Source organism: Cygnus olor, chromosome 2 (assembly GCF_009769625.2).
Source record: "Cygnus olor isolate bCygOlo1 chromosome 2, bCygOlo1.pri.v2, whole genome shotgun sequence".
In the NCBI taxonomy this organism is placed as follows: Eukaryota; Metazoa; Chordata; class Aves; order Anseriformes; family Anatidae; genus Cygnus; species Cygnus olor.
In genome coordinates, this window is record NC_049170.1 from 122,130,036 (window position 1) to 122,156,896 (window position 26,861).

Genomic DNA, 26,861 nt, shown 5'->3' on the forward strand with positions numbered 1-26,861 from the left:
GTACGAATATGTAATGGTGTGAGGTGCTGAGAAGAAGCTTTTGTTCTATGTCGCAGAACAAATCTGAGGAGGTATTTAACTCAGTCAACAAAATTCAAAGACAAATAGAAAATTTTATATCATCTATGTTTTCTGTAATGCATAATTGGACTGCAGGACCCATTGGCATCACTGATCTCCTGAGCTCAGCTTTTTCTGTACAGATATGCAGTCCCTGTGAACTTTTCAGCATGAAGTTATCCAAGTATTATTGTGACCACAGGTTTCCAGAAGAGGTGCCTACCATGACATTGCCTTGGGGTGGGGCTGATGGATGTGGTGGTAATGAATTAGATGCATCAGGTTTGAAGTGATTTCCACTGTGACTAAGGCCCTGTTGCACCAAGAAGTGTCTTAAAAAGGTTGAGGACAGGAACATGCAGAAGTTACCCTGGAAGTTTTTGATTAAGCCAAGCAGACCCAGACCTTTGGTCAGCCTCTTGGGTTTTCCCTCTGTCCTGGAGTCTCCTCCATAAAGAGCTGTGGTGTCTTGCTCATACCATTCAAAACTCTCCCAGACAGAAAAAAAGGGCTGTCTTCACTTCTTGATGGGCTTGCTCCCTCTGCTGCTTGGGTAGCTTCTGAGCACGAGCGAGTATTCAGGGCATAGTGGGGTTTTTTGCTACTTGAAGAAATGCTGAAGATAGGACTGCACTAGTTCACTTTGCTTACATTCAGAAAGCTATATTAATCTATCTTTAAAAATACACGTGTATTCAGTTTCTCACGCAGTGATATTAAGAATTTTATTTCCTAAGTCTTAGGTGCGCTGTTTTTTAGATTGAGGTGGTCAAACTGTATGTCTGTGTACGTGCATCAGTTTCACGTGTGCTCAGAGGCTGGGTTTGTAGTCCTTCACTGCACGCTTGCCACTTCTAAGTGCTATTTGGAGGAAAAAAAAAGAGGAAATGAGGTGAAATGAGATGCAAATAATATTACAAGCAGGTACTCCTATTTCTGAAAGTAAAATTGTGACTTGCTATAAACCTTTCTTTTCCCCAGTTCAGTGGATCAAACACCTCAAATGGCTAGCCTTCGTGACCACAGCTAATGGGGAACTCTGCCACCTAGAATCATGCTGACTTAATTTCTAGGGAAGTGAAAAGTAGGAGAAACACAGAGATAAAGAGGATGGGAAAATGTTCTGACCCTATATTTAGTTGTAAGAAAAGCATCAGTACAGTGTCATGCTATTACTTCTCTTCTTGAAAAAAAGCACTGTGGTCCTGAGTTTGTAGCTGCAGGCAGGCAGTGAGGAGAAGCAGGTCAGGGCTTTGATATGCTGCAAACTCATGGTAGAGCTTAGACATCTTTTCATTGCAGACTCATGGATCTTTGGGCAGAACAGAACGGTTAAAGGGAGAATAATTGCAAGTGTGTCCAATATGCTTAGTCCAGGCACTTGGCATTTGTGTAATTATACAGAGGTTTCCTTTTATGAAGTACAGGTCTGATACGAGCTTGATGCACCACTTGGACTTTGAAAAGGGATACTTTTGCAGCTTCACAAATACTTAAGATAGTACTCTGTCCAATCTGTAGCAGCTACAAATCTGTTTCGGTTACATGTAGGGAGCTGGGAATCTTTGACATAAATTGTAACAACATATTACACTCTAAAGTGGCTTAATCCTTCACGTGCTGATCAAAATACCTACTGTCACATCCTGAACCAATGTAAATTGCCCTGATTGATTTTGTATAAATACAGTCTGTGAATATATTAATTTTCTTTTTTGCATGTCAAGAAACAAAGTTAATTTTTTCCCCCCAAAGGACAAGTTCCCTGTATAACAGAATGACTTGCAACAAGTTATTCTACTAGCAACTACTCTGAATATAGAAATGTCTGAAATAACAATTGCTTTCCTTTTGCATCTAAGTGTTAAAAAGCCTAAATATTTCCTATCCTTCCACTTTGTATGAAAGCTTTATTATAGAATAATTTTACCCTTGCTACATCAAGAATTTCTGGTGACTTTGCCACTGTTTTAACTGCAGAAAGCTTTTTTATTTTAAACTCTGATTTACTGTGTAGTATTTCAGATGTTTTGTCTTCTGCATAGTATTTTCTCCCTCTTTAACCTCCTGCTCCAAAAGAGCAAAGCTTTAGAAATCAAAGTTGCAAATGTAAAATTTTATTTCTGTTTTTCTCTCAGCATTCTCCGTCGGAACCCTTTTTAGAGAAACCAGTGCCGGATATGACTCAGGTTAGTGGACCGAATACCCAGCTAGTGAAAAGTGATGATTATCTGCCGTCGATTGAGCCGCAGCCACAGCAAAAGAAAAAGAAAAAGAAAAACAATCACATTGCTGCCGAAGGTCCCAGTAAAAGTTTTGGTAAGGAAGACTTTCCTGGGGGACTTGATAGCCAGAATCTAACCAGGAACTCAGTGGATTGCTCCCAAGAAGAGAAGAAGAAAAAGAAAAAGCCCAAGGCAAAAAAAGAACCGAAGGATCCGAAAGAACCCAAGGAAAAGAAGGAACCCAAGACCCCCAAAGTCCCTAAGACCCCTAAAGAGCCAAAGGAAAAGAAAGCAAAAAATACCACGCCAAAACCCAAGACCAGCAAAAAGAATAGGTAAGTCTGGAAACTTCTGTAAGTTCAGCAAAAAAGAACGTGCTTGTGGGATTTCTAGAATATCTGCGCTAAATGGAGTGGGTGGAGAGGAAATCTTTTGTCATTTGACCTCAATCATCTGCAATACCGTGTTTTTGAGGAACCTCTCAAGTATGTTTCTCTTGTATGGCTTTCCTGTTTATGGCTATGCAGTCATTCTAAATAAGCTGGAAAGGCAGAAGTATTTGCCATACTCAGCGAGGTTAATTTTTCTTTTCAAGGCATAAACATTTCTGGATCTGTTAGATTTCAAAGCTAACTCCTTTTCTTCCAATGCTGATCTGTCCTTGTGTGTGGTTTGTGTATTAAGAAATTAAATTGCTTCAACAGTAATTTGGGTTTGACCAAAATCCAGACGTGAAGGGCTTAGAGGAAAAAAAAAAAAAAGGCTCGATGATGTTTTTGTCTAAATAAAGAAGTAAGTTAAGTACTTAGTGTTGTTACAAGTTGTACAGCACTATTTTATACTGACACAACCCATGGGTTATAAGCTTTGCTGTTAAAACGGCATTTTTATATGGATATCAATATACGTTAATATGTCCTTCACTCTAGGGATTATACCCATTTTAATGTTTCATGTAAAGACAACTTTTCTTGCACAGAGCCTTTGTGGGAGGACCAGATGCTTCAACCCTGTTTCTTAGCTGTTTTCACTCGGCATTGTGTCCCTTTATGAGGATAGGCTTAAAATGCTACGGAGTAGTATGAGAAAGAACAAACCTCTGTTACACATGAGTAAATACGTCATAGATAATAACACAGATTCTTTCCTTACCCCTCAACTCCCTAAACACCACGATTATGAATGCTCACTTGAAAGAAAACTGAGAGGAAAAAGACATTAAGGCTCAATTTTTTTTTCATTTGTACCTAGAATTTCTTACAACTGTTCTGAATTTGTTCCAAACATCTGAATCTGTTTTTCAAGATGTGGCTAGTGTTATAAGATATAACTTCCAGATGGAAGCACAGCCAGACTTGGTTAATCCGAATCAGTTTGCAAAATCCATTTGTATCAGGGTTTAAAAACTGCAGTTAATGAATCAGCTTTGCATATATTCTGCAAGACTGACTATTGGTTAGTTTTGATACGGCTAAATGAGGCACAGATAGTAAGAAGCTACTTGTTCCTTTGGCAAGATAGGGATTTATTTATTTATTTATTTTAGGTTAACAGAGACAGTGTTTCCTAAAGAATTTATATACACCGGTTTGTAAAATCAAATGTTGTTCTGACCGGCTGTGTGAACCATTCAATAAATTACGGTTGATTAGCCTATCCTCTTGCTGCAGTTACATAGGCTATGTTCCAGCCCATCCTAAGGATGGGTTTTACATACAGAATAAATCGCAGCTTAGAAAAACTCTTCAAGCTGTATCTCTCAGTACATATTGTGAAGCTGAAATATACTGTATCAGCTAAAATAACCTTTTTGTTCCATTTCCACATATTCATTGGTTTGAAGGCTGTATTATTGCGTGGTATAGGGCGTTTCCTCCCAGCAAGTTTTGTACCAAGTAGTAAAAAAAGCTTTTACTGTAGGACTTCTCAAGTAGTGCAGTTTTACAAGGTCCTGACTGCAATGAAGCTTTGTTTAATAAGCAATGGTTAGAAGGAGTGTGGTATGGGTTCCTGTGGCTGTGCTGCATGTCAGACCTCAGAACTTGTCTGTCCTCTCCACTCAATCCTAACACCTCTTTGCATGTCTTCTCTAATATGTCTTGGGATATGTCGTGCAGATTAAAGGAACAGTATTTCCTTTGAAGGAACAAATCACTGCTTTCTCAGTTGTATTCGTAGAAAGGCTTTATCTTCTTTCCCACGCAATAACTCTTGTAGGTAGGTAGCTAGATGACTACATTCTGGTATTCTGGTAGCTACTTAGCCCTGTTGTTTTACCTGTGAGAGAAATGTGTTTGGAGCAGTATTAAAGAGCAGGTGTTGTTCCTTATGCTTGCATAGAGGTGTCGAGAAAGTCTACTTTTTCCCTTAATGGACTTGTCTCGCTGTTACCAACTGCTCTTTTGAAAACAACGTTGTTATCATTTTGTGGTCTTGTCAGCTTCAGTATCAAACGTCTTTGAAGAACTCTGATACTGTGTTGGGATGCTGTGCCGCTGAAGAATTTTAAATCAGTGAAAGAAATGTGCCTGCTTTGGCAGTGTCACGAACTAGGGAGTTGGTCCAGTGACAGATCATTGATAAAGTTTTTAAATGAATCAACAGCCTAAAAGATTAATTGTCTGAGCTGCAACGTTTCAGCAGTGTTAACTCCACAAAGGAGATACTACAATTGCTGGGATGAGTAAGATTCATGCAGCTTCATGTAGATTATGGTATGATTATGTAAAATATTTTGATGAAAGTTAATAAGATGGCTAGCACCTGCTTAATTCTAATGTTGCTAAGTATTTTTGCTTGTAAGCATTGGAAAGAGTAGTATGATTTTAGATGTCTAAATGCTGTGCAAAACAAATGGTTTTCATTCCTGAAGAAGGAAATCAATTTTAATAGAAGAGCAGTCTTTCACTCATGGAAAATTCAGGTGAAGTCAGACATAGGAAATGTATTTATCAAAGAACTTTTTTTTTTTCTTTCCGCTAGAACAAAACAAGTCCCAGATAACCAATTTTGACATATGCTGTATCTTAACCATTTTGTAATGTAATATAGCTCATAACTTTACCCTGTCATTTCAGTTTAAGTTTTGACCAACAGTATAATCCTTTTATTAAACGGACAAAACAAAAAATGGAGAGAAACTTTGTCCTTCACGTTTCTTCTATATTTGGTGTAAGTTGTGACAAAATGAGCAGCCTGTCTCACTGAAAAGCACCTTCATGTGATGGACAGGTCAGACTGGAGAATGGAAGAAGCTGATTAATTTCATGCTAGTTTGAACTGTGTGTCCCATGACATCTTCAAAAGAAAGAAAACACTAAAATGGGGGGCTAGTATGTTGTACTGTCTACTTGGTGATTTTGAAAGAAAGATCCCGTTAATGTGGTATTACTACACTTGCAATCAATATTAGTCTAATCCTGCCAACACTGAAGGCTAAATACAGTGGTTGCTGGTAAAAAGCCATTTGCAAAACAAATATTTTGTAAACCAAACTAGTTGGGTTCAAAAAGAAAAACACAGGTGTACCTAAGGTCACAAATGAAGGGTTTTCATTAAATTGTTCAGGTGCAGAGTTGCACTGGCTTTACACATTATTGAGCTGGCTTCAGGCACGTGCAAAGCAAGCAGATATTTTTTTTTCCTGAAAGTAGATGGACAGGGAAAGGCAAGGAGTCCTACTAAATTGCAAAGTCATGGCTCAGATGTCTGATCCTCCTGTGCCTGTCCCTGGAGGAGATGCGGACCACCTGTTTGAGAAGATCACGCTGCTGCACAGCTGATAGCTCTCCCGCTGCTTCCTGTGAAACCCTAGAGAGTGGCCACTGATTAAGGTGGGAGAAGCAGGAACTACTTGAAAGGGCCAAATGGCAGCTCCTTGCAGGAGCTTGTCTCTTTCCCCATCTCCTCAGAGCAGTGTGCTGTGCTCTGCAGAGCTGCTCTTACCTTGCTTTCTCCTCTCCAGGAGAAACTCATGTCCTTCCCACACGTGCAGCAGCAGCCTGGGGTGGAGGGAAGGGTGTGTGGGTTGCTGCTCTCATGGGGAGTGCTAGCTCTCATGTAATTATCTCTGTTAGAGGGAGGTGGAGACTGACCCTTTTGGCGCGCAAATTAGCTATTTGTTGTGTAGGAAAGGGGATGGCTTCTGGCTGCGGAAGTGGGAAAAGGCTGCAGCACAGGGGGAGTGGTGCGAGCAGCAGGATGCAGTACCTTAGGGAGCCGGGGGACAGGAAGAGAGGTCCCTAGGTGGTACTGGTAGTTTCCACTCTGAAGCTCACATCATCCTGAGAAAGGCAGGAAGGGGCTGCCTGTGGGAGAGGACAGGAAACAGTGCAAGATTTCCATGCACACGTCCACTGAGGCTGTTCCTTTTCACACCTGTCCTCATCTCCCTTTTGAACTAGCCCAGCTGCCAAATATTTACCTTTGCCTGCCCCACAGACAGGCCTTGCACGCTTCACCATTACCAAAGCTTATGTTTTAGTGATTTGGCTGAGTTGTCAGGCTGGAATAAACCTCGTCATCCTATTGTTGTTTTTCCTACTTCTGTAACATGTTAAAACAGATTTATGTGTATGTGTGTATTTTTTTAAAAGGGGTTTTGATTAGAATAGAAGCTTAAAAAAATAAATGTTTACTTTAGATAAGGCAATACAGAAAGACTGTCAGTCCTAGCCTCTTGAGAGGGTGGTATTTGGGACGTATTTGGGTATTTGGGGGCTTCGGGGAGGTTTGTGGTTGTGTTGCTCTGCAGTGGATGTACAACATATTTCTAATCCCATTTCCTCTCAGAAATTTGTTATAGGATAGTGTTCCCAAGTGGAAGAATGGGGATCAATAGTGTCTGACTTACTTGGAATGTTTATATGACAGAGAAGAAGCATCACCCAAATCCTGATAGCCACCGTAAATTACACTAATAAACAGACCTGTCAGTCACCCAGTTCAGGTGAAATAGTAGCACAATGTAAATATAAGGACTAATTACTTCCCCTATTAATTCTGCTCAGCATCCCGTGCTTTTGGGGGTATTTTTAGGTCAGACGGTTAGGCCCTCTGAGATCCTGGAGTTTGACCTCACCCTGTAGGTGGCTGCTGGCTATGTGACACAAAATGCGGTTTGTTAAAGTTTGCATACTTGTTCTCAAATTGTAATTCGTGCTTCCTTCTCTGTTATCCTACTCACTGTTTTCCTCTTCAGACCCTGTTTTTCTTTGTTGTTCTCTCATCTGGCCTTCTGCAGGTTGTCTTCTCACTGATCCCCTAACTGTTAGAAAGTATTTTAGTGTTTTGTGTGCATGCAAATACTTCCTCAGTAAGGTACTGAGGTATCGGATGTGCATCCCAAGTTAAGGATCAACGCACAGACCCTAGCTGTAATGCCAAAGCCTCTAAAAAGAGATTTTTACCTGCCTGTGCTTACAGTGAGGAAAAGTAATTCTGGTCCAGCCAGACACTGTTCCTGAAGGGCATGAGTCACCGCAGGGAGGTGAGACAGGCTGAGTCAAAAACGGGTACAGCTCATTGTTAGGAACAAATTACACGGGATTTGTGGGAAGGCAGACAGCAGCAAGGGTTGCTGGTGTTTCAAGGCAGCCGATGGTCCCACAGGCCAGGTAAAGCTGCCAGGACACAAAACCTCACCTCGCTCCAAGAGACAGTGCTCTTTTTCTCTGCTTTATTTATTCTTTACTTCCTTACTTTTAATGAAAGAAACTGGGGCTACATATTTAAAAATGGCAATTCTTCTCCTGCATTCAGAACTTAAAATTCTCAGTGAAATCTGCTCGTGGGCTTTGTTCTCCCCAAGTTGGTGGCTCGTTTTTGTGCGTCTGCTTTTAACTGGCCTGTCAGGGGGGTGATTTGAAATGGTGTCCGAATGACTTAGTGCGCGGCTCTCTCACCGAGCGTGACTCAGTCTGCCGAAGCACAACCCGTGGGTATATATAGGTCACGAAATACTCATAGGAAGACGTTTAGCTCGGAGTCTCTGTCACCAGGAGCGGGGGAATGTCTGACAGGCATTAGAAAGAAATCTTTGTCAGGGTGGATCTGACGGGAGCGCTCGAGCCTCCGGCGGGGCCTTTGTCTGGGCCGTGCCGGGATGTGCGCGGCCCAGTGCTCCCGAGGCCGGCCGGCCGGCATTAGCGCTTTCCTGCCTTTCAGCAGGCGGATATTTTATCCAACGTAGGCCAGGCTATTCTTCCAGACTTTAAGCCCGTTATTCATATGCGATAGTGCACCCAGGGCACGGTAACTACTACTAAACTTAATTGCGCGCTTTGCTCTGATTTATGGAGGTCGCCGGCAAAAAGCGCCAGCCTGTCAACTCGCTTCACCTGGCAGCCGGCCAGCCCCCTGACAGGCCCACCTTTGATTTAAACAAATCCGAGAAATATGTAAAGTTTGCTGTGGGGTTTGGTGTTTGTGTTTTTTTTGTTTGTTTTTATTTTTGGAAGCGGCTTTGCTGTGATTTGATAAAAGGGAACCACAAAAAAAAAAAAGCGAAACCCAAAAAAAAAAAAGGACAAAAAATAAAATAAAAACTAAAATAAAAAAAAAACCCGTGGCCGCGCAGGTGTCGGGAGCGTTGGGGCGCTGATTGAGAGAAGCAGATGGCTGCAGTCGGTGGCCGCCAGCCAGCGGAGCAGGTGCTGGTCACGTGGCCGCGGGTTGCCAGGGCGATGCGAGCGCTCTCGGCGCGCAGATGAAAGGCCGGGGGCCCCGCTTCAGCTGTAGCATTGTGTAATTTGTGGCAGTTAGAGCGGAAATAAACGCTGGAAATGGAGCCGCATAGTAGGGGAGACTCCTGGCCATGTGCGGCCTGCGCGCCGGGGCGGCCGCGGGAGGCAGGGGCGGCTGGCCGCGCTCCGCGCCTCTCCTCCCACCGGTGGCTCGCTTCCCCTCGGCGGTGTCAAACTTTTCCCTTCCTTTTTTTTGGTCAAAAATCGTCCCAGTTTGAGGTGTTTCCTTCCTAAAAGGCTACGTCGCTCCCCCTAATCTCACCATAGTAAAAATTTATTTTCGAAACTCCCATTTCCACGTTTGAACTTTCCTCTTTTTTAACTCAATATTAGTTTAAATACAGGCTGCGGAAGAGGCTGTGCCATGTCTCACAACCAAAGTACTATATGTATTTATAACTGTAGTCAGAAAATTAAAATTGCAGCTCCAAAACATGCCTCTGGTTGACGAATGCGCTAATCAAAGTGAATAAGCGCAAAGCTGCTATTTGTTTGGGAAGCTACAAGCCTGGGAATTATACAGGAAAAACAAACCCCAGACGGTGTCCTGGGTGTGAAATTAAAACACGAAGGGAGCAGAAGCCGTGTAGAAGCAACTGAAATAATGTCTGGCGATCGGTAATTCCTGTTCGCCAAATACCAGTGAGTGACTCTGTGTGAGCAGCTTTCTTCTCAACATTTCGGTGACTCTGTAAGAAACAGTGTGTCAGAGCAGTGCCAGGCCTGAGGGGCAGACCACAGAGGGGAAAACACGCTATCAAAAACCCACACCAGTCTCAGAGACTAAATGTGTTGAAGATTTCTAGCTTTTAGCATCAGTTCTTCCTCTTTGCCATTTAAAAATTTCATCTCTGTGCCGCTGAAAGTCATCTCTGTGCTTGACTTGGTGGCGATGTGTTTAAAGCTGGGCTTTGATACAGGCACCCTGAGCTACTCCCAAGGTCTTGATGCAGTTAGAAAGATATAGTCCCAGCTCCTCCAGAGGTGAACGTTTTCATAAGGGGTAGAGGGAACCAACCCCCAAAACCTTTCTGTGCCAGCAGTGGATATAGCTTGCAAATATCATGCAGATGCTGAGATACCAGGGTTTTTCCCCCCTCACCAGAGAAACAAAGGTAGAAAACCTGTGAGAAATGTCAAGGTGAGGTAACCGGTCCAGGTAGCTGCAGCTGACGACCACAAGCCTGGTCTGGCCAAGTGCCTTGAATCCTTCCTGCAGGCACTGCTGTCACGCGCGTTGAGTACCCAGATGTGCACTCGGAGCTGACACAAAAGCACCTTCCCTGTCCCACTGCTTGGAAGTAACAGGGACCCTGGACTAAAATGAAAAATTTTTGCCTTTGGTCCCTTGTGTTGGTAGCGCTTCCTCTGGTTTTGCTTGCCTCATCCACATGGAATAGCAAGAAAAGTACACTTGTAATCCTCTTTCTCTTCACGTGTGTCAGGTTGTGCAAATAGTGTTTGCAGATGGTGCAGGTTTTGAGCAGAGCAGCTCTTCTTTGCCGGTTTCATTTTCAGTTTCTTGTTCAAGATACATTCACTGTCAATATCTAAGATACCAAAGGGAGGGTATTTCCCCATTCCCCTGTTAAGGAATGGGAAACATATAGCAATGGCCCATGCATCATTGGTTTTTACAGTTATGCTTAAATACTTTAATATAAAGCAAGGCAGTTGAAAATAATGAAGTCACTGAAAATAAACATCTTGGCGATTAACTGTTCTGTTAAGTGCTTTTTGCTTACATTTCAATACAAATATTGATTAAAAATACCTCTGTTCTAGTAACAAGAAAACAGATTCTGAAACTAGTGCTGCGAAGAAAAAAGTTAACAAGGGAAAGGAAGGTTCTGAGAACTCAGATTTGGAAAAAACTCCACCACCGTCACCTCATCCAGAAGATGAAGATGACCCAGGGGTTCAGGTAATGCTCTTTCAAGTTCACTGTAGTCTTTGGCAATTTAGATGCATGCAATGGTAGTTCTCACAGTCTTTGTTACAAGGATGGAGATTATGGTGTTGAATCTTCTGGTCTGTCTACTTAATATAGCATTATGGGGTCTTGCTTATAAGCCTCTTGTTTCTTTTTTGCATTGGCTTTGGAAACCTGAAATCAAAAGTAAAACGTGACAAAGCAGGATGAAGGAAATCTGCATGTCGGGAACTTGTTACTACACCACTTTAATATGTGAAGGGCCTTTTTTCAGGACTGGCAGTCGTCAGCTAACACTGATAATTTTTCTTCACCACTGCCCACCTGTCAATTTCTCTCTAAACTTTCTTTCACATAAAGAAAATCTGGAAATAGGAATAGAGCATATATAAGAACTTTCATGTGTTCTGCTGCTAGTCATGTTAAAAGTACTCAGTTCCTGGCTTGCTTCTGCTGGCAGTGCTCACAGTGAGTTAAAAATAAGAATTTCCTCATGAAAGGATACAGGCAAATTATGATGGAAGAATCATGAAGTTCCTAAACTTGTGCTACTATTACTGGAGTCCATTGCATTCAGCAATTGCATATCAGCTTGCTTTTAGTTAGATAGCTGTTGAGACCAATGATTGGTGGTTGAAAAGGTTGGTGAAAAGGTTGCCAAATAGTGGTGTCCTAACAAGACACAGTCTATGCCTTCCTTCTTACCATTTTCCAGAAGAGATCTAGAGGATAATAAAATGTGAGTGACCTGGAGTATTCTTGTTAGAAAAAAATGCAGCAACAGAGAAAACAGTATTTCTGGTTCATGAAAGCCATGTATTCTGAATGAGAACAGTTGAGATATACCATAGCATTACAATGTTTGAAGAATAAGTTTTCCATCCTGTGTCGTGAGTCTTTTAGCCTGATTAACAGCATTGACAAAAGTTGTAGAAGAAACCTCGGGGCTGATTTTGGGGTTTTTTTTGCAGGTCACTGTATACTCTTTATATATCATGCACAGGTCAAAATATATGCATGTCTTTTGTTTCCAGTTTAGTGTGACAAAACTTTCTCTTTTTGCAGTTCACTTGGGTGATAAATTTTACATTTGAAATATTTTTCTTTTTTTTTTTGGAAATACAAGTGTTAGGGTCTTTGCATTACTTAATTTTTTCTTAATATGTTTTTCCTCACATTCCGTGTGTTATACACCCCCACACTTCTTCATGTAAATTTAGGGAAGTTTTCCATCATATACACTAGGACAGCTAGGATTAATAAACTTGTTATGCATTTCCCAATGCAGGTAGTTATGTGGTTGTCTGAAACTCCATTGTGTTCTTGAATACTGAGTCACCTATAAAGATCTTGCTTAGTAATGCAGAAAATGACATTATTATCTTCAGAGAGGAATATTTACTTTTGTTGTGTTACCATACACTTTTTTTAACATTGCTATCAAGCCTTTCCACATATAGATCAGTTAAAGAGTAAAAGGTAATCTGATGCAAGTACATGTATGCACAGTTTCTGACAAAGATGCATAAGCATTGCAAAGCCTCATGTGTATGCCAGAGGAAACAGGAAGCTAACCAAGTCAATAAACATCAGGGAAGGTTACCATTACATTCGAGGTTTCCTTTCTATCAGGGAAATGGAAGAAGAGATTTTTGGCACAAAGAATAGTGGTAAGACTTACCTATTGAGCCAAAAGAAGATTGATATTTTCCCAGCAGTGATTATGGAAATGAAGGCGTAAATTTGCCAAATAACATCTATTTTCAAGCTTAAAAATATTGCTATCATATTACAGTTATGTGGGAAACCCCGTAAGTTACTGTGCTAAAGGTAGAAGCCACATCATGGTTGTTTAAAGGATTTCTTTGCTCAAAAATTACGTTTTCAGTTTAAGACAGAATTTCCTATTTTCTAAAGCGCATCAGATATTTGTGTTTAAAGAGCTAAGTAAATTTTAAACTTCATTTATGTGGATTTAGAGAGACAGATCTGTTGAACAAGCTCTATAAGTGCTTGCATGTACCAGAGAAGATGCGTGTTAAGCTGAGAAAGATATAAAAAATAATTAATATATCAGTTCATAAAAATGGATTTTTAGCAGTTGAAATTCAGCATCTTTTTAAAATGTGTGTGTGAGCCCATTGAGATATTTAATGATGAGTTAACAGCTTCCCTCAACAGCATATGCTATCAGCTTCTGAAAATGTATAACCTGATGCAGACTATCTGGGAATTTGAATTTTATTGTTGCAGAAAGTGATGACTGACACTGAGTGATATGTCGCAAATTCTGCCAAATGAGTGCTTGTATATTTTGCAGATTTTCTGCAGCTTCTCTGAATCTTTCTCTCACCCTGGAGATGAGGGTATGGGGGAGACAAGAACTACGTTTTCACTTGGGGTGGTCCAATTTTTTCATCCTGTGCTATTCAAGTTTGGGGTCTTTTCCTGTGCTGTGCTCCAGGATGGCTTTCTCAACACTGCTGTGTCAGGGAAGAGAGGAAATCATATTTTCATTGTATTTCCCCTACAAGATGATCTGGGTACAACTGGGGAGATGAGGAGACCACAGCAGTGTGTTGTCACTGCTTAGCAACACTGTGAGCCATGCTGTGGAAAGGTGGGATTTGGTTCCTGCACTGGCCATCTGTCAAAGTTTGTAGTAGATGTGGTGCAACTTCTTGCTTTTGATTTGCTTTCTGAGATATGCCTTTTACTTTTCTAGTGGCTTTTTGGAATGCTAACAACAAACAAACATTATTACTTTCCAGCTCAGAGCAAGCATGAAGTATTGTGGGTTATGTTCTGTTTTTACAAAAGTTAAGAGGAGCCAACAGGCATGAGTTTAGAATGGTACTGTCTTGATTCCTACCATGATGCTGAAAAAATAATAGTGTTCACTACACAGTAGTGTATTTGAGAAGTATGAAGAAGCTTTCTCAGTTACTGTGCAATTTATCAGTTTCATTTGTCATGAAAAACATCGCTGCTTTCCATGTAGAAGCGACGCTCCAGCAGACAGGTGAAAAGGAAGCGTTACACAGAAGACCTGGAGTTCAAGATTTCAGATGAGGAGGCAGATGATGCTGATGCTGCTGGAAGAGACTCTCCTTCAAACACTTCTCAGTCAGAGCAACAGGTCAGATTTGAATGGACTGGAAAGGTGGATGTAACTGCAAAATTCAGAGTTCAAATATGGGCTCTTTTTCTGAATGATACTCATCCTTGGTTGGCACAGTGTGCCAGAAGGAATTAGCTTTTTTACCTTCTTAAAGAACATATTCATTCATGACTTTGTTTACAAGCTGGTGATATGCAATTTGACACAGTTCTTTGAAATGAATAGTTTCTACCAAAAGGGAACCTAAACTGAACTGCTAGGAGTCTGAATTTACTTCCCTGAATTCAGTGGTCTGGCTTCTGTGACTTTAATAAACCACTCAAGCTTGTTCCCTGCTGCTAGGCACCATAAGAACCCCTTTATGAAATTACTGCCTTGTAGTACCCAGCAGGGTACACTTTATTCTCTGTGCAATGTAAATGATGGATAAAATAGTTTGAGTAAGATGAGGGGTAATAATGTAGGAATGACTGTTGTAACAATCTCATTGTTTTGTAGTGCTTTTTCAAAGAACTACTTCACTTAACTGACTGATAACCTATTGGCGAATATAGACATGTTCTTTGGTATTTCATTTGGCAATTTGTTAAGCCCTCTGAAATACTGTATGTGATCTCCGTTGTTAATTGTGCCTCATCAGAAGGAGAATTTGCTAGGTTCGCCTGCAGTTGTAACAGTGGGAATCACATGCAATTTTGATAGCTATCATGTGGACATTTACACAGCCAACCAGCGTTCTTGAATGTCTCCTAATATTTAGACTGTTTGGTGCTGAAAGCATGTATAATTTTAGGAGAGGTGAACTGATCTCTGTGTGTGCTTGTCAGCCTTTGTGCGAAAGCTGGAGTTCCAATAGCTCTTAAAAATGTGTTTAAACAAGTATCCTTCGATCCTTTATTATGGCATTAAATATATTAGGATCTTCTCAGTTCTCATGCTGAGAGAAAAAAAAATCCTCCCATGTATTAAAGTCCTGTTGGAAAAAATTATTTGAAGTTTTCTAATGAAGGAAGTAAGTAAGAATCAAAAATTCTATATGCACAGCCATAATTCTTGTATGATGTTTGTGATGTAGGAATCTGCTGATGCCGAAGGTCCTGTTGTGGAGAAAATCATGAGTAGCCGTTCAGTCAAGAAAAAGGTAAAACAAAACACAACCTCTTCCCTCCACATTTTTAAACAAGCTAAGCATATTTCTGCTAAACCCCCATGAAGTTCTCAAAAATGCTTAGATATTTCTAAGTAAAAAATTGTTTTACTGGATAGAGTTGGTTCCCTAAGAATGTCTTTAGATACTATTTAGAATGCTTTTGGATAGACATACAGAAAACAGGTTGCTTGTTTAGTCTTCTGGTCTTTTCCTGCATCTCTTCAAATGAATTTTTTTTTTTTCCAAATGCATACACCTGGGTGAAAATTGCTGTGCTCTTCACTTAGAGTAATGTTTCATGGGAGTTGAGGAGTGAGAGAACCCTCCTGCATCCTAGGTTTCTGCCTTTTGTAGGTTTTTTTTTTAAAAAAAAAAGTTCTTGCCCATAACTTTTGCATGTTTTGACAGTTGTTGTACTTAGCAGTCCATACAAGTTCACTTGAGATCAAGAACATTACATACAGAGGTGTTCAGTGTTCTCCATGTTGCTGTGCTAAGATGGTGAAAAAAAATATTGTTTGGTTAAATGTGGTTCTCTTTTAATTCTGCCCTGATCGCTAATTATGTTCTTATTTTGCTACAGACTCCTCTAATCTACTTGAGAATTTGATTGGCCTTTGCACTTCCAAATTATTAAACACTGAGTAGGAAGTAGAGAAGAGCTTTTTTCCAAAAGAGGCATTATTGTATTCTACAGACTCATTTGTGTAGTTAGTTCTCTGACTGATCTTACAGCTGGAGAAAAAAACCCTGTTTGATTAATATAGATATAAAGCTCATAGTGGTCTTAGTTAACCAGAAATATTTCTTTTCCTCAAAGTGTTAATTTTTCAAATTCGATGAGGAAAAGTTGTGTTTATTCATGTATTTTTTGTTATGGGTTTATGTTTTATTTTATTTTTATTTTATTACTACTGCCACAACATCATTAATGGCTTTGTAAACCTAAATTCATGCAGTGTCATGACTGGCTTTGATTGAATTTGGTTCTACAGCTTTTACAGCACAAACCTCTAGGGTTTGTGGTTTTTTGAAGTCTAGAGCTCTATTTTGTATTTTAAACCATAGGCTTATTTTTTCAGATAAACTTCACGTAGTATAAACTTAATAATTAGTTGTCCTGATGGTCTACCAGGTAGGAGAGGAGAATGTGATCTTTTCATAAATGTCTTTACATTTGAAGCTGTTTTTCACCAATTATTCTTCTCTTCTTCCTCTCCCCTGCAAACAAAGGTGTGATTACTCATGGGGAGTGTGTATTTTGCTGCAGTTTGTGGGAAGTGGTTGGTCTGCTGCCTACGTGTCTTTGATTGCAAGCTCTGCTGGAGGCAAGCTCTATTTTGAGCTCTTTCTTTAATGTTTTTTATGGATTGTATTTGCAGGTTTGAGGGGTGTCTCTTGTTTCCTGCTCTTCCTCCCAACACTCCTCTCTATCCCCAAAAAATGGATTTCAGGATGTTAATATTTAACATCTGAAGAATCCAACTGTGCTTTTATTAAAGGTCTTTTACACTCTTACTAACATCATCAAAACCCCAGTTGTTAGATTACTAATCAAAGTAAAATTGCTGCGATCAGGACCAACGCATAAAATAAACATGAGGAAAGGCTTCGCTAGGAAACCTTTCAGTGAATTAGGTTGTAACAAAGATGTTTCGTTCAAATAAAGGACATTAGATAATGAGTACGCTTTTGAAACAGTATTCTTACCTTAAAATTATGCTGCTTTTCTCAAAAATCGCCTTAGTCTAGTTTAGAAGTTACCATACCCGAAGCAGTACTGTATAGTACTTCAAGTACAACAGCCAGTGTTTTTCCCTGTTGTTCTTAACATGGAATTTTTAATTCTGTTGAATACTCTTACCTCTTGCAGAAAGTGCTAAGTACATGCATCATATTCTCTTTCTAAACTGTGACAGTCCTGATGTTTTGAGTTCGTATGTGGAAATCTTTCATTTCTCCAATTCTTTCCTTAACCAACTTCATCCCCCTTTGGATTTCTGATACCTAACTTTGAAAAGGCATGGCTAGAACTAAATATGCTATTCAGCATAACATGTATTTTGGAAAGATGTGGAGTTTTTGGAGCATTGTACCTGCATATTACACATCTGAATTTCTCTTTTTGCCTACCAATACACGGCAAGAATTATATCTAGCAGAACTGTGTACAAATGCATAAATCTCATCCACAAACTGGTTAGTTTAAAACCAGTTAGTTAGTACTGTGTATCTGTAATTGGTTTTAATATATATGATTTTCCATTTGTCATTAATATGTTCTGATATTTTTCTAGCAGGTGATCTACCTTTTTTTTTTTTTTTTTTTTTGTAGCTCTTACTTGTTTCTACACTTCAGTGACTTGCTCAAATAACTTTTGTATTAGCAGGTGTTACTGTATCACTTCTGTGGCAAAGGCAGTGCAGAATTGTATTTGCTTGAAGGAAGGGATCATTTATTTCTTCAATTATCTGCAAAGACTGTGGAGATGAGATTGTCAATTATGTCACACCTGGGCAATGATCATTTGAAGAATCCTGTGCTGCCCATGTCTGACGTGCTATTTTAGGATGTCTGCATAACCAGTTTTGGGGGAATTTTGCATAAATATTCTGTCTCGCCTTTTTACTTGGTTAATGTAAACGTGAGTTGTGAGGGTTAGACAGTGACGTAGAGTGCATAATCTCTCTCATTCATGATATACTCATGTATTAGTACGCCCTATTTGAGCACTGGAGATTGTAACTTGATTGGAATTTAGTGTTCTTTTTTTTTTTTTTCCTTTTTCCAAGCAGCATGAATGCTAGAATAAGATTTTTAAAGGATTTTTTTTTTTTCTGAAATACTCTTTCTTTAGTTGAATCTTTGAACCACACTCACAGAACATATAATAACATAGACCAATTATTATCTATTAGACAACACAATAGCGCTTTTTACTTGTGAGAGTTACAGGATTTATCAAGATTTACATTGTAAATTATTGTTACTATATTGGCAGATGACAAAAAATACACTTGACTAAAATGCTGCGGAGAAGAGTTAAATTGGCTAATATGAAACCTTTATATAAAGGTGTTTAACCACACTGTCACTATAAGATTGATGAATCTCAAAGGTTCCTGATTTAAAACTAATAAAGAGACTTGGCCATAATACGTTTCAGGGGAAAAAAAAAAGGCAGAATCTTAAAATTAGAGATGACTTCTTAAGGAGTGATTTTGCCTCAGGGAGTGCATAGATTCAGATAATAGGATCTTCATTTTTTTATACTTCAGTTTTGACCTCTAATTATGAATACCTTCTTGAGAGATACTCAATTTTATTTATTTATTTATTTTAATTACTATTCTTTCATTTGGCGGTGTCTTTGTAAGTGATTGAAAGGCTCATCCCTATGTTTAGGGTTAAAGGACAGTTTATCTTCTTCAACAGAGGATGCAAGAAGATCAAGAAGTAGTTCCAGTTCCAGGAATAGCTTGTTGCCTTCCATTTCTCCAGGGAGACCTAGGTGGAAGCTGGTGTCACTTCTCTCTCTAGAGATGAACGTAAACTGTACCAGAGTGTTATAAGCCCTAAAATGATAAAACCCCTTGCTAGTCTGCAAGAGAAGGAATACTTTATCAACTGAGATTAGGAGTGCATTAACCTGTGATCTAGCACAGTAAAAAAAAAAGTTAATGCAGCTACTAGTGTTGCTTTCTAATAGTGCTGCTACGGAAGTAATATCTAGCCAGCAACTTTTCTTTTGAGAGAGAATTCAAAAGATGACAATTCATCCTCTAGTTTTAGAGTAATCTGCTCTCTCCCTCTCTCCCTCTCTCCCTCTCTCCCTCTCTCCCTCTCTCCCTCTCTCCCTCTCTCCCTCTCTCCCTCTCTCCCTCTCTCCCTCTCTCCCTCTCTCCCTCTCTCCCTCTCTCCCTCTCTCCCTCTCTCCCTCTCTCCCTCTCTCCCTCTCTCCCTCTCTCCCTCCCTCTCATTTTTTTTGATAGGTATAGATATATAGATATAAAATGGAGGGCATTGATTTATACAGGGGGCAACAGTTTCATCTGTTTCGTGTTACATACAATGTTGCAGATGTTGCTGTCCCTGAAGAAGTATGTAAAACAGAAAATCCTCTTCTATTTAAAACTGTCCCAAAGTTCATTAGCAAACATAAACCGTTAATGTTGTGACAAAAACTGAATTCTGAGTATGTGCCTGGTGCACTGTCCTTAGTTTGTCCTATGGCTAGGTTCAGGAGTAATACTTTGTTGAATTACATGCCATATGTTATGCAATGCTTTGGCACTAGGGATGAGCGAAGAGTAGTCTCAACCCTTAGCACCGAATGCCCTTGGTTTTGCTGGTTTATATCACAACTTTAACCTTGCTTTAAATGTAGTTTTTGGGTGTTAATTTAATTTGGCTGCTCTGTATGTGAGACATCTTGCCTGAGTGAATTTAATTGCACCATTGAGTAAAACTAAAGCCATGAACACTGATGCACTGAAATTCTAGCAGAGGTATAAGGTTTAGTTTTATATGGCTTCTTGTTTGGAGTTATTAACTATATGGAGGAATAAACCCCCCTTTAAAACTCTTTTTTAAAACATTACAAAACCCACAATGTAAAGTTGCCATGAGCCAGCCAAAAATAATACATATGGCATTCAGGAGTGCAGTTGCTAATTGGCTGCTGCCTGAGAAAATGGTACACTTGGCTTCTACTTAACACTGTGGGTTTGGCAGAAAGCCAGATTTGGGGTGAGGTTGTGAATGAAGCTGCATGTGGTTAGGGAGGAGTTCAAATGATTCATGTCTTGGAAGTTGTAGTAAGCAGTGCAGTATGTACTTGGGTAAGCTGCTGGGGGAAACTCCTTACCCATGTCCTCCTCCCACCTACATTTTCCTACCCCTCCACTTGTCTCCGTATGTGGGTATCATATTGTTTGTTTTAATCAATAATTTAATCGGGGCTTTTCGAAGTTTTAATTCATGTTTCAACAATTCTTTTCTTATAGATGGAAAATGGAGAGGAGGTGGAAGTAGAGGAATTCTATGTAAAGTACAAAAACTTGTAAGTAATGTTAAAGGTTTGATTCATGGTTTTGAGTTCACATAATAGTTGTTAAAAACTGGATTTGTCAACAGCAGTTTACTATCAGACTTCAAACATGGCTAAAGTTTAATCCAAACCAGTAGCAACTAAATAAGGAAGTAGATGCATTGGTGGTAGCAGGCCTGATAATGTCTCCTTAATTTGTATTCTCTCCAAAATGAAATACATAGGTAAAATTGCTCTACTATTAAACTTTAATTTAAGGCTCATTATCCATGTGCAGTTTCCTGAGCACATGCTTATTTATCTGTATTGGTCTAATTGCAACTATAGAGTTTTAATCTCATAATGTGCGTGCAAACTAATCAAAAATAACCCATAACGTTGCTTCAAAAACAAGATTTGTATTCAAGAAAATGTACTATGAAAATAACGAGATAGCTGCCCCTCCGTAACAGGGATGCTACAGGGGTGAGAACAGCATGTTGCTTTACTTCTGGACTCTGAAACTGCAGTGCCATCAGTATTTAAAATAACATACTTCACAGCTGGATAAGCTCTTTTTTCTTTAAGAAGAATAGCGTGTCTTCTTTAATCTCAGAAACTTTTCCACCTGAGGGGCAGAAATTTACTTAAAGTGAGTTTCTTCTCTCAGCTAGCTGACTTCACTTTGAATGTGCTGCCACCTTTGTACCCTTTGCACTACATTAATGGTGGCATGATGTTTAATAGTTTAATGATGGTTTGTTAGTTTTATTACATTGGAATATATTTGTTGTGTTAATTATTTGTGTGTTACACTTCTTAGACTGTCAAAAGCTCTATTACTTCATTTATCAAGTAGGACAAGCCATTTTGGCAGAGATGCTGTTTCTCAGTCGAAACTTTGTGTTCTTAAAGATCAGCTGTCACGGAACTGCATTTACAAGGGTTTTTCTTTTATTTCTGTAAATGTTTAAACTTCAATTGACTAGTATGCAACTTCTATTTATAGTGCTGTTCTCAAAAATATATAGTGTATATCATGTTAGCATATGAATTGTTTACGTAGCCTTATTAACTTTTAAAAATCCTGCTATTTGCTAGAGTATGACATTAAATGGTGACATACATCTTGTACACTAATTATATTTGAGTATGACCAATAAAAATCATCTTAGTGTGAAACACTAAATGTATGGGGTATGTATATAAATTTTATTTGGGTGGGAGTTGCTTTTATTTACTGACCAGTTTCTCCATTAGTAAGTATAATTACTCCCAGTAAAGGTGATTTGTTCATAACTTGTATTATGAAGAGGGTAGTGTCTGGATTCCAAGTGCAGCACTGCAATGGGCTGAAAAGGTGTAGCTGTACTAGTGGGATACACAGGAATATGCAATAGAAGTGCAGTTTTGAGTAAGATTTTCTTTTTTGTCTTCTAGTTCTTACCTTCATTGCCAGTGGGCATCTGTGGAAGAGCTGGACAAAGACAAGAGAATTCAGCAGAAGATTAAGCGGTTTAAGGCAAAACAGGGCCAGAACAAATTCCTTTCAGAAGTATGATTGTTTGTTTCTTTTAGATATTTAAAGGATATTCTTATGAATTCTTTCTCCGTGTAGAAGCAGAAGATTTTGAACAACTGTAATATATCAGTGGTGTTTATTCTGATATAAAATACAACCATGTTTGATCCAAGCCTAGCAAATTTATGAAGTTCAAGTGATCCATCCTGACTTTATAGCTTTTACTATATATTTTTTTTCTTAAAGTGAATGGTTAGTTGTTCATCTTGTAAGCATGACTCTTACTGAATCAGTGCCAGGTCTGTCTTCTCGGGAGCCGATTATGCCAGAAAAATGCATCACATTTTTCTGTGTTATGGACTGCTGCTCACTAGGGATTCTAAGCTTTTTATCATCAATTTAATTTCACTTAGAGCCATAAGCAGTAGTGTGGCAGGGGTCCTGTCAATAAAAGACCAGATCTGCTGGTTTGTGTTTCTGAAAGCTTACCTTTCAGTAAAATGCTGTCCTGTGAGAAAAAACAGGTTCATGTGGTACCCTATTTATTTATTTATATTTGTTATTACCGTATAGTCCAAGTTAAACAAAACCTGTTTGAAATTGAAAACTTTCATAGAGTCACCACAGGTTTGTGATTAAGTGCATCCGATTGATATATTCTGATAAAATTTACAGGAATTCGGGGGAAGAGGAATCAATGTGATATACTTCTAGGGCAGAGTATAGAAAGTCTATGAACACCATGTCAAAACATCCAAAGAATGCTTTGATATTATTATAAAATGGGGTGGCAACTACAAAGAATTAGCTGCGTCATATAATGCTAATGCCTAAAGAATTAGAATAAATTAACTTTGAAGACTCCTGATATTTCTGTCTTTAAAGAAGTTAATAAATACATGGAAATTTAGAGGAACAGTCAATACAGTATATCAAGCCATTAAGCAGCATAATTGTAGAATTTAGCATCTGTTTTAAGTGAAGAAACCCACAAATGCTTCTTTTTAAACTATTTTTTATATCTATTTCCAAGTGTGTCACAAATTATTTTAAGTACCTGCAACTTGTGTTTGTTTTTAGGAAAAAGCTATCAAAATGTACATAGTCTTTACTACTTTTGTCTGTTTTTTTCCATTGGAGGGGATCTTGAAAGTATAAAATGAAACATAACGATTTTGTACTCTAGTGAATCCTGTAAGTGCTTGAAGGGATAAGAAAGGATATAACAAATTGTGATTTTTGGTGAAACCGTAAACACGCGGTGCTTTTTCTGTGTTTCTGAAATAATAATCTTTGAATCTTGCTTATAAAGCAGTCAGACAATTTCTGTAGTAAAAATAATCCAAAGGCACTTAGTGTACAAGGCTCTAATTTCTTTATTGCAAGCTGTAGTTTTCAAGAATACTAAATGCATTGCATGCCATAAGCCTTTTCGATTGCTCATTAGTGAATTGTAATTTCACACTTCATTTAAAATATTCTTAAACATTCTCTCACAGTAAAAGGTTTCACACAGTAATTAAGAGGCCCAGTTAACAAAGTCTGAGAAGTCTGATTCCCTCACGGGGAATGATCTTGCTGAATTGTAGCATTTCAATTAACATGTTGAAGTTTGCCAAATATAAATTCTATGTCACTGTGACCCAAAATATTATTGCCTGGTGAAATATATAATAATTTTTCCTCTCAGGAAGAGCTAATAAAGATATCTTGTATATTTTTTTGACTGTTTCCTTGGACAGATTGATGATGAGCTTTTTAATCCAGATTATGTGGAAGTTGATCGAATCATGGATTTTTCACGTAGCACAGATGATAATGGAGAGGTAAACAGAACTTCTAGTGTATTTGTGGTCATATAGACATTGTGTTTAGAATTTATTCTTTATTTGAATATATTAAGCACTTTCTGAAGCTGTATATGTATGCATGCATTAGATATGTATGCAGAAAATAGGAAGGCATTTGAGAAAACATTGGCTAATATAGCGATTTCTCTAGAATAAAGTGGCCTTAAGGGGGAATTCCATACTTCTGTGTTACCTATATTTAATACAAAGCAAAGCAAAAAACCTCCTATGTAGATAGAAGTATGGTGTCCGCGCAGGTTATACAGAATTTAAATGAAGTTTGCAACAGTCATTGCTAAATGGTTGTTAATATTGTTAATAATGATTTAGACTTTGCAGAAAAGGTCCTGGATTTACTGTCTCTTACTTTTTATGACCTGTTCTGCACAGCAAGATCCCTTTGTTTTCTAGGAGACTACTTTTTGGTCTTGGGAGAATAGAAAGTTTTACTGACTGTGTCAGTGTTTCCATATTGCTTGATCTGTGAGTGGTGGATTTTGGGTTGCTTGATCTATGAATGGTTGGGGTTTTTAAATTGTAAAAATTGGAAAATGAATATTGTTTTATTTTAAAATTTTAGTTTAATACTAGTGATTTCAAATATAGTGTTGTGCTCCTTTTGGTGGTGAACCTGCATTCCCTCCATTCTAATCTGAATTCATTAGGTCGTTAAGAAGTCAACCTGCTGTTTGCTTATCCTTTTGGCTGATTCAGACTTTCAGGTCTGGTAATGCTCTTTGAATTCATCTAGCCTGCAGATCTCCTGTATAAATGGTTACATTTTTATTGTTTTAAATTGTGTTCTGATCTTATTTTTATCTTAACAAAGCCTGTAACGCATTATCTGGTGAAATGGTGTTCGCTTCCTTATGAAGACAGCACTTGGGAGCTCAAGCAAGACATCGACCAAGCTAAGATTGAAGAATTTGAGAAACTGATGTCTAGGGAGCCAGAAATGGAGCGTGTGGTAAGAATTGGCTCTGTACAGAGGATTTTATTTGAAAATAGTAAAGTAATGTGGTCTTTCAGAAACCACTAATGGGATTTGCTGTATTTGAAACAGGAGCGACCTCCTGCCGATGACTGGAAGAAATCGGAGAGTTCCAGGGAGTATAAAAACAATAACAAACTCAGGGAATACCAGTTGGAGGGAGTAAACTGGCTTCTTTTCAATTGGTACAACACGTACGTAAAATATTGCTTACTACTGAATCCTGCTTTGGAAAAGCTTTTATAGCGTATATGCAATGATAACCTTTAAAAATAGTCTTCTCAAATGAGCTTTTAGAATTATTTACATCTTTTTTTTTATTTCCATTTTTTTACTGCAGGAGTTGTATACAAACTGTTTCAGGGGGCATAACATAACATTGCATAAAACAGTAATACTATGTATTAAGTTAGGAAGAAAACATTAAGACTGCTTTTGTTATTTTTTCAGACGAAACTGCATTTTAGCAGATGAAATGGGGTTGGGAAAGACTATCCAGTCCATTACGTTTCTCTATGAGATATATTTGAAAGGAATCCATGGTCCTTTCTTGGTTATTGCACCGTTGTCCACAATTCCCAACTGGGAAAGGGAGTTCCGCACCTGGACAGAATTGAATGTGGTTGTGTATCATGGGAGTCAAGCAAGCCGGCGGACCATTCAGTTGTATGAAATGTATTTCAAAGATCCACAGGTAAAAGGCTTTGGTTTTTTTCCTGTGTATGCTTTACTGTTACTAATTAATCTTGGGTTACAAGCATCAATTAAGTTTTCAGTACTGATACGGTAGGTTTCATTTAATAATAAGGGCATATGTATTAAGAAAGAGACAGTTTTTTAATAGTAGCCAGGAGATCAACTGGAAATTAGAGTAGGACCAAGAATTACTGCGATGGTGCGACTCTTGTTCAGGTTTTCATTATTTCATGTGATGGTTTCATTGTTTTGCATTCCTGAGGAGGAAGCAGGCAGAAGAGATTCTTAATGGAGAAACTGCTTTAATTGCAACTAAGCTTAAAAATCAATCTTTGCCTACCGTTCCAGGAAAAGACTAGCTTGCAGAAATTAAACTTGTCAATGCTTCTTTATCAAATTTTGTAAGTCAGATGCATTTTGAATCTGTGTTACTACATTCTTGTTGAATAGTCCTTATGAGAGAAGGAGACCAAAAAAAATGAGGGTTGGAAGCAGAAAATTATTTGCAAAACTGAAACTATAAAGAACAACAGTTCTCCACATTTAAACACGTGGCTTTGCTCAAAGTAAGTAAACACGATTGGGAAAAATAATGTGCATTCATTGGATCTTTTTGCAAAGCAGAATAAACCTCCTTACTTAAGAGGAAGAAAAAAAGTGGAAGTTCAACCTGATTTGATATATTGTGGAGTATTATTTCCAACAGAGTTTAAGAAGTGATAGTGGTGAATTCATATATTTAGATTTTCTGTAAAGCATTTGATTTTATGCCACCAGATATTTTGATTAATAAACTAGAATGATATAAAATCAATATGGCACACATTAAGTGGATTTAAAACTGGCTAACTGATATTTCTCAATGTGATTGTAAATGAGAAATGATTTACATTTCCAGCATAGTTCTTCAGGGATTGGTTCTTGTCCACGAGCTATATAACACTTTTATCAATGATCTGAAAGAAAACATAAAATCATTACTGAGGAATTTTTCAAATGGCACAAAGATGGGGAGAGCGGTAAATAACTAAGACAGTTCATGGATATAGAGTAAGCTGTATTACTTAATAAATTGGATCCAAACTAACAACATTCAGACTAGCTACATATAAGGCTATCTGTGGATAAGGCATGGAGATCATTCTTACAGCAGGGAGAGCACTGCTATGGAAAGGCTGTAAGACAAATGCACATCCTTTTGTGTCATCACGCAAGCAGTTAAACACAAGTTCATACTGTGAGGCAGTGGTTAAAAGATGAGTGTAATGCAAGTATGTAGGAGGAAAAATCTTTATTACAAGTGAAAACATTACAACATTGTTCTGTTTGTCACTAATGTAGTGAGTAGTCTGGTTCTGCCTAGTTCTCATGCACTTTCTTCAAAAAATGTTGAAAAACTAGAGTCCTTAGAGTAAAGCTATGAGGATGGTTGCAAGATAGAAAACACTTTTACAGGGAAATATCTGAGTAAAAACTATTTTAAAGATGATGACTGTGGTACAACTTGACATGCCATCAGGGCAAACAGAAGTAGGTACTA

General features: G+C 38.5%; 1 protein-coding gene across 4 annotated transcripts in view; it reads left to right on the forward strand.

Moving 5' to 3' along the window:
* CHD7 (chromodomain helicase DNA binding protein 7) overlaps positions 1–26,861 on the forward strand; it is a 128,295-nt gene that overhangs the window by 67,759 nt on the left and 33,675 nt on the right. For all 4 annotated transcript variants that reach the window (XM_040545706.1, XM_040545708.1, XM_040545710.1 and 1 more), the window contains 10 exons: positions 2,199–2,620; positions 10,814–10,952; positions 13,963–14,100; positions 15,158–15,223; positions 20,240–20,295; positions 21,703–21,817; positions 23,527–23,610; positions 24,464–24,601; positions 24,698–24,819; positions 25,076–25,319. In XM_040545706.1, the coding sequence (XP_040401640.1) occupies positions 2,199–2,620; positions 10,814–10,952; positions 13,963–14,100; positions 15,158–15,223; positions 20,240–20,295; positions 21,703–21,817; positions 23,527–23,610; positions 24,464–24,601; positions 24,698–24,819; positions 25,076–25,319 (1,524 nt within the window). The remainder of the gene's footprint in view (positions 1–2,198; positions 2,621–10,813; positions 10,953–13,962; positions 14,101–15,157; positions 15,224–20,239; positions 20,296–21,702; positions 21,818–23,526; positions 23,611–24,463; positions 24,602–24,697; positions 24,820–25,075; positions 25,320–26,861) is intronic.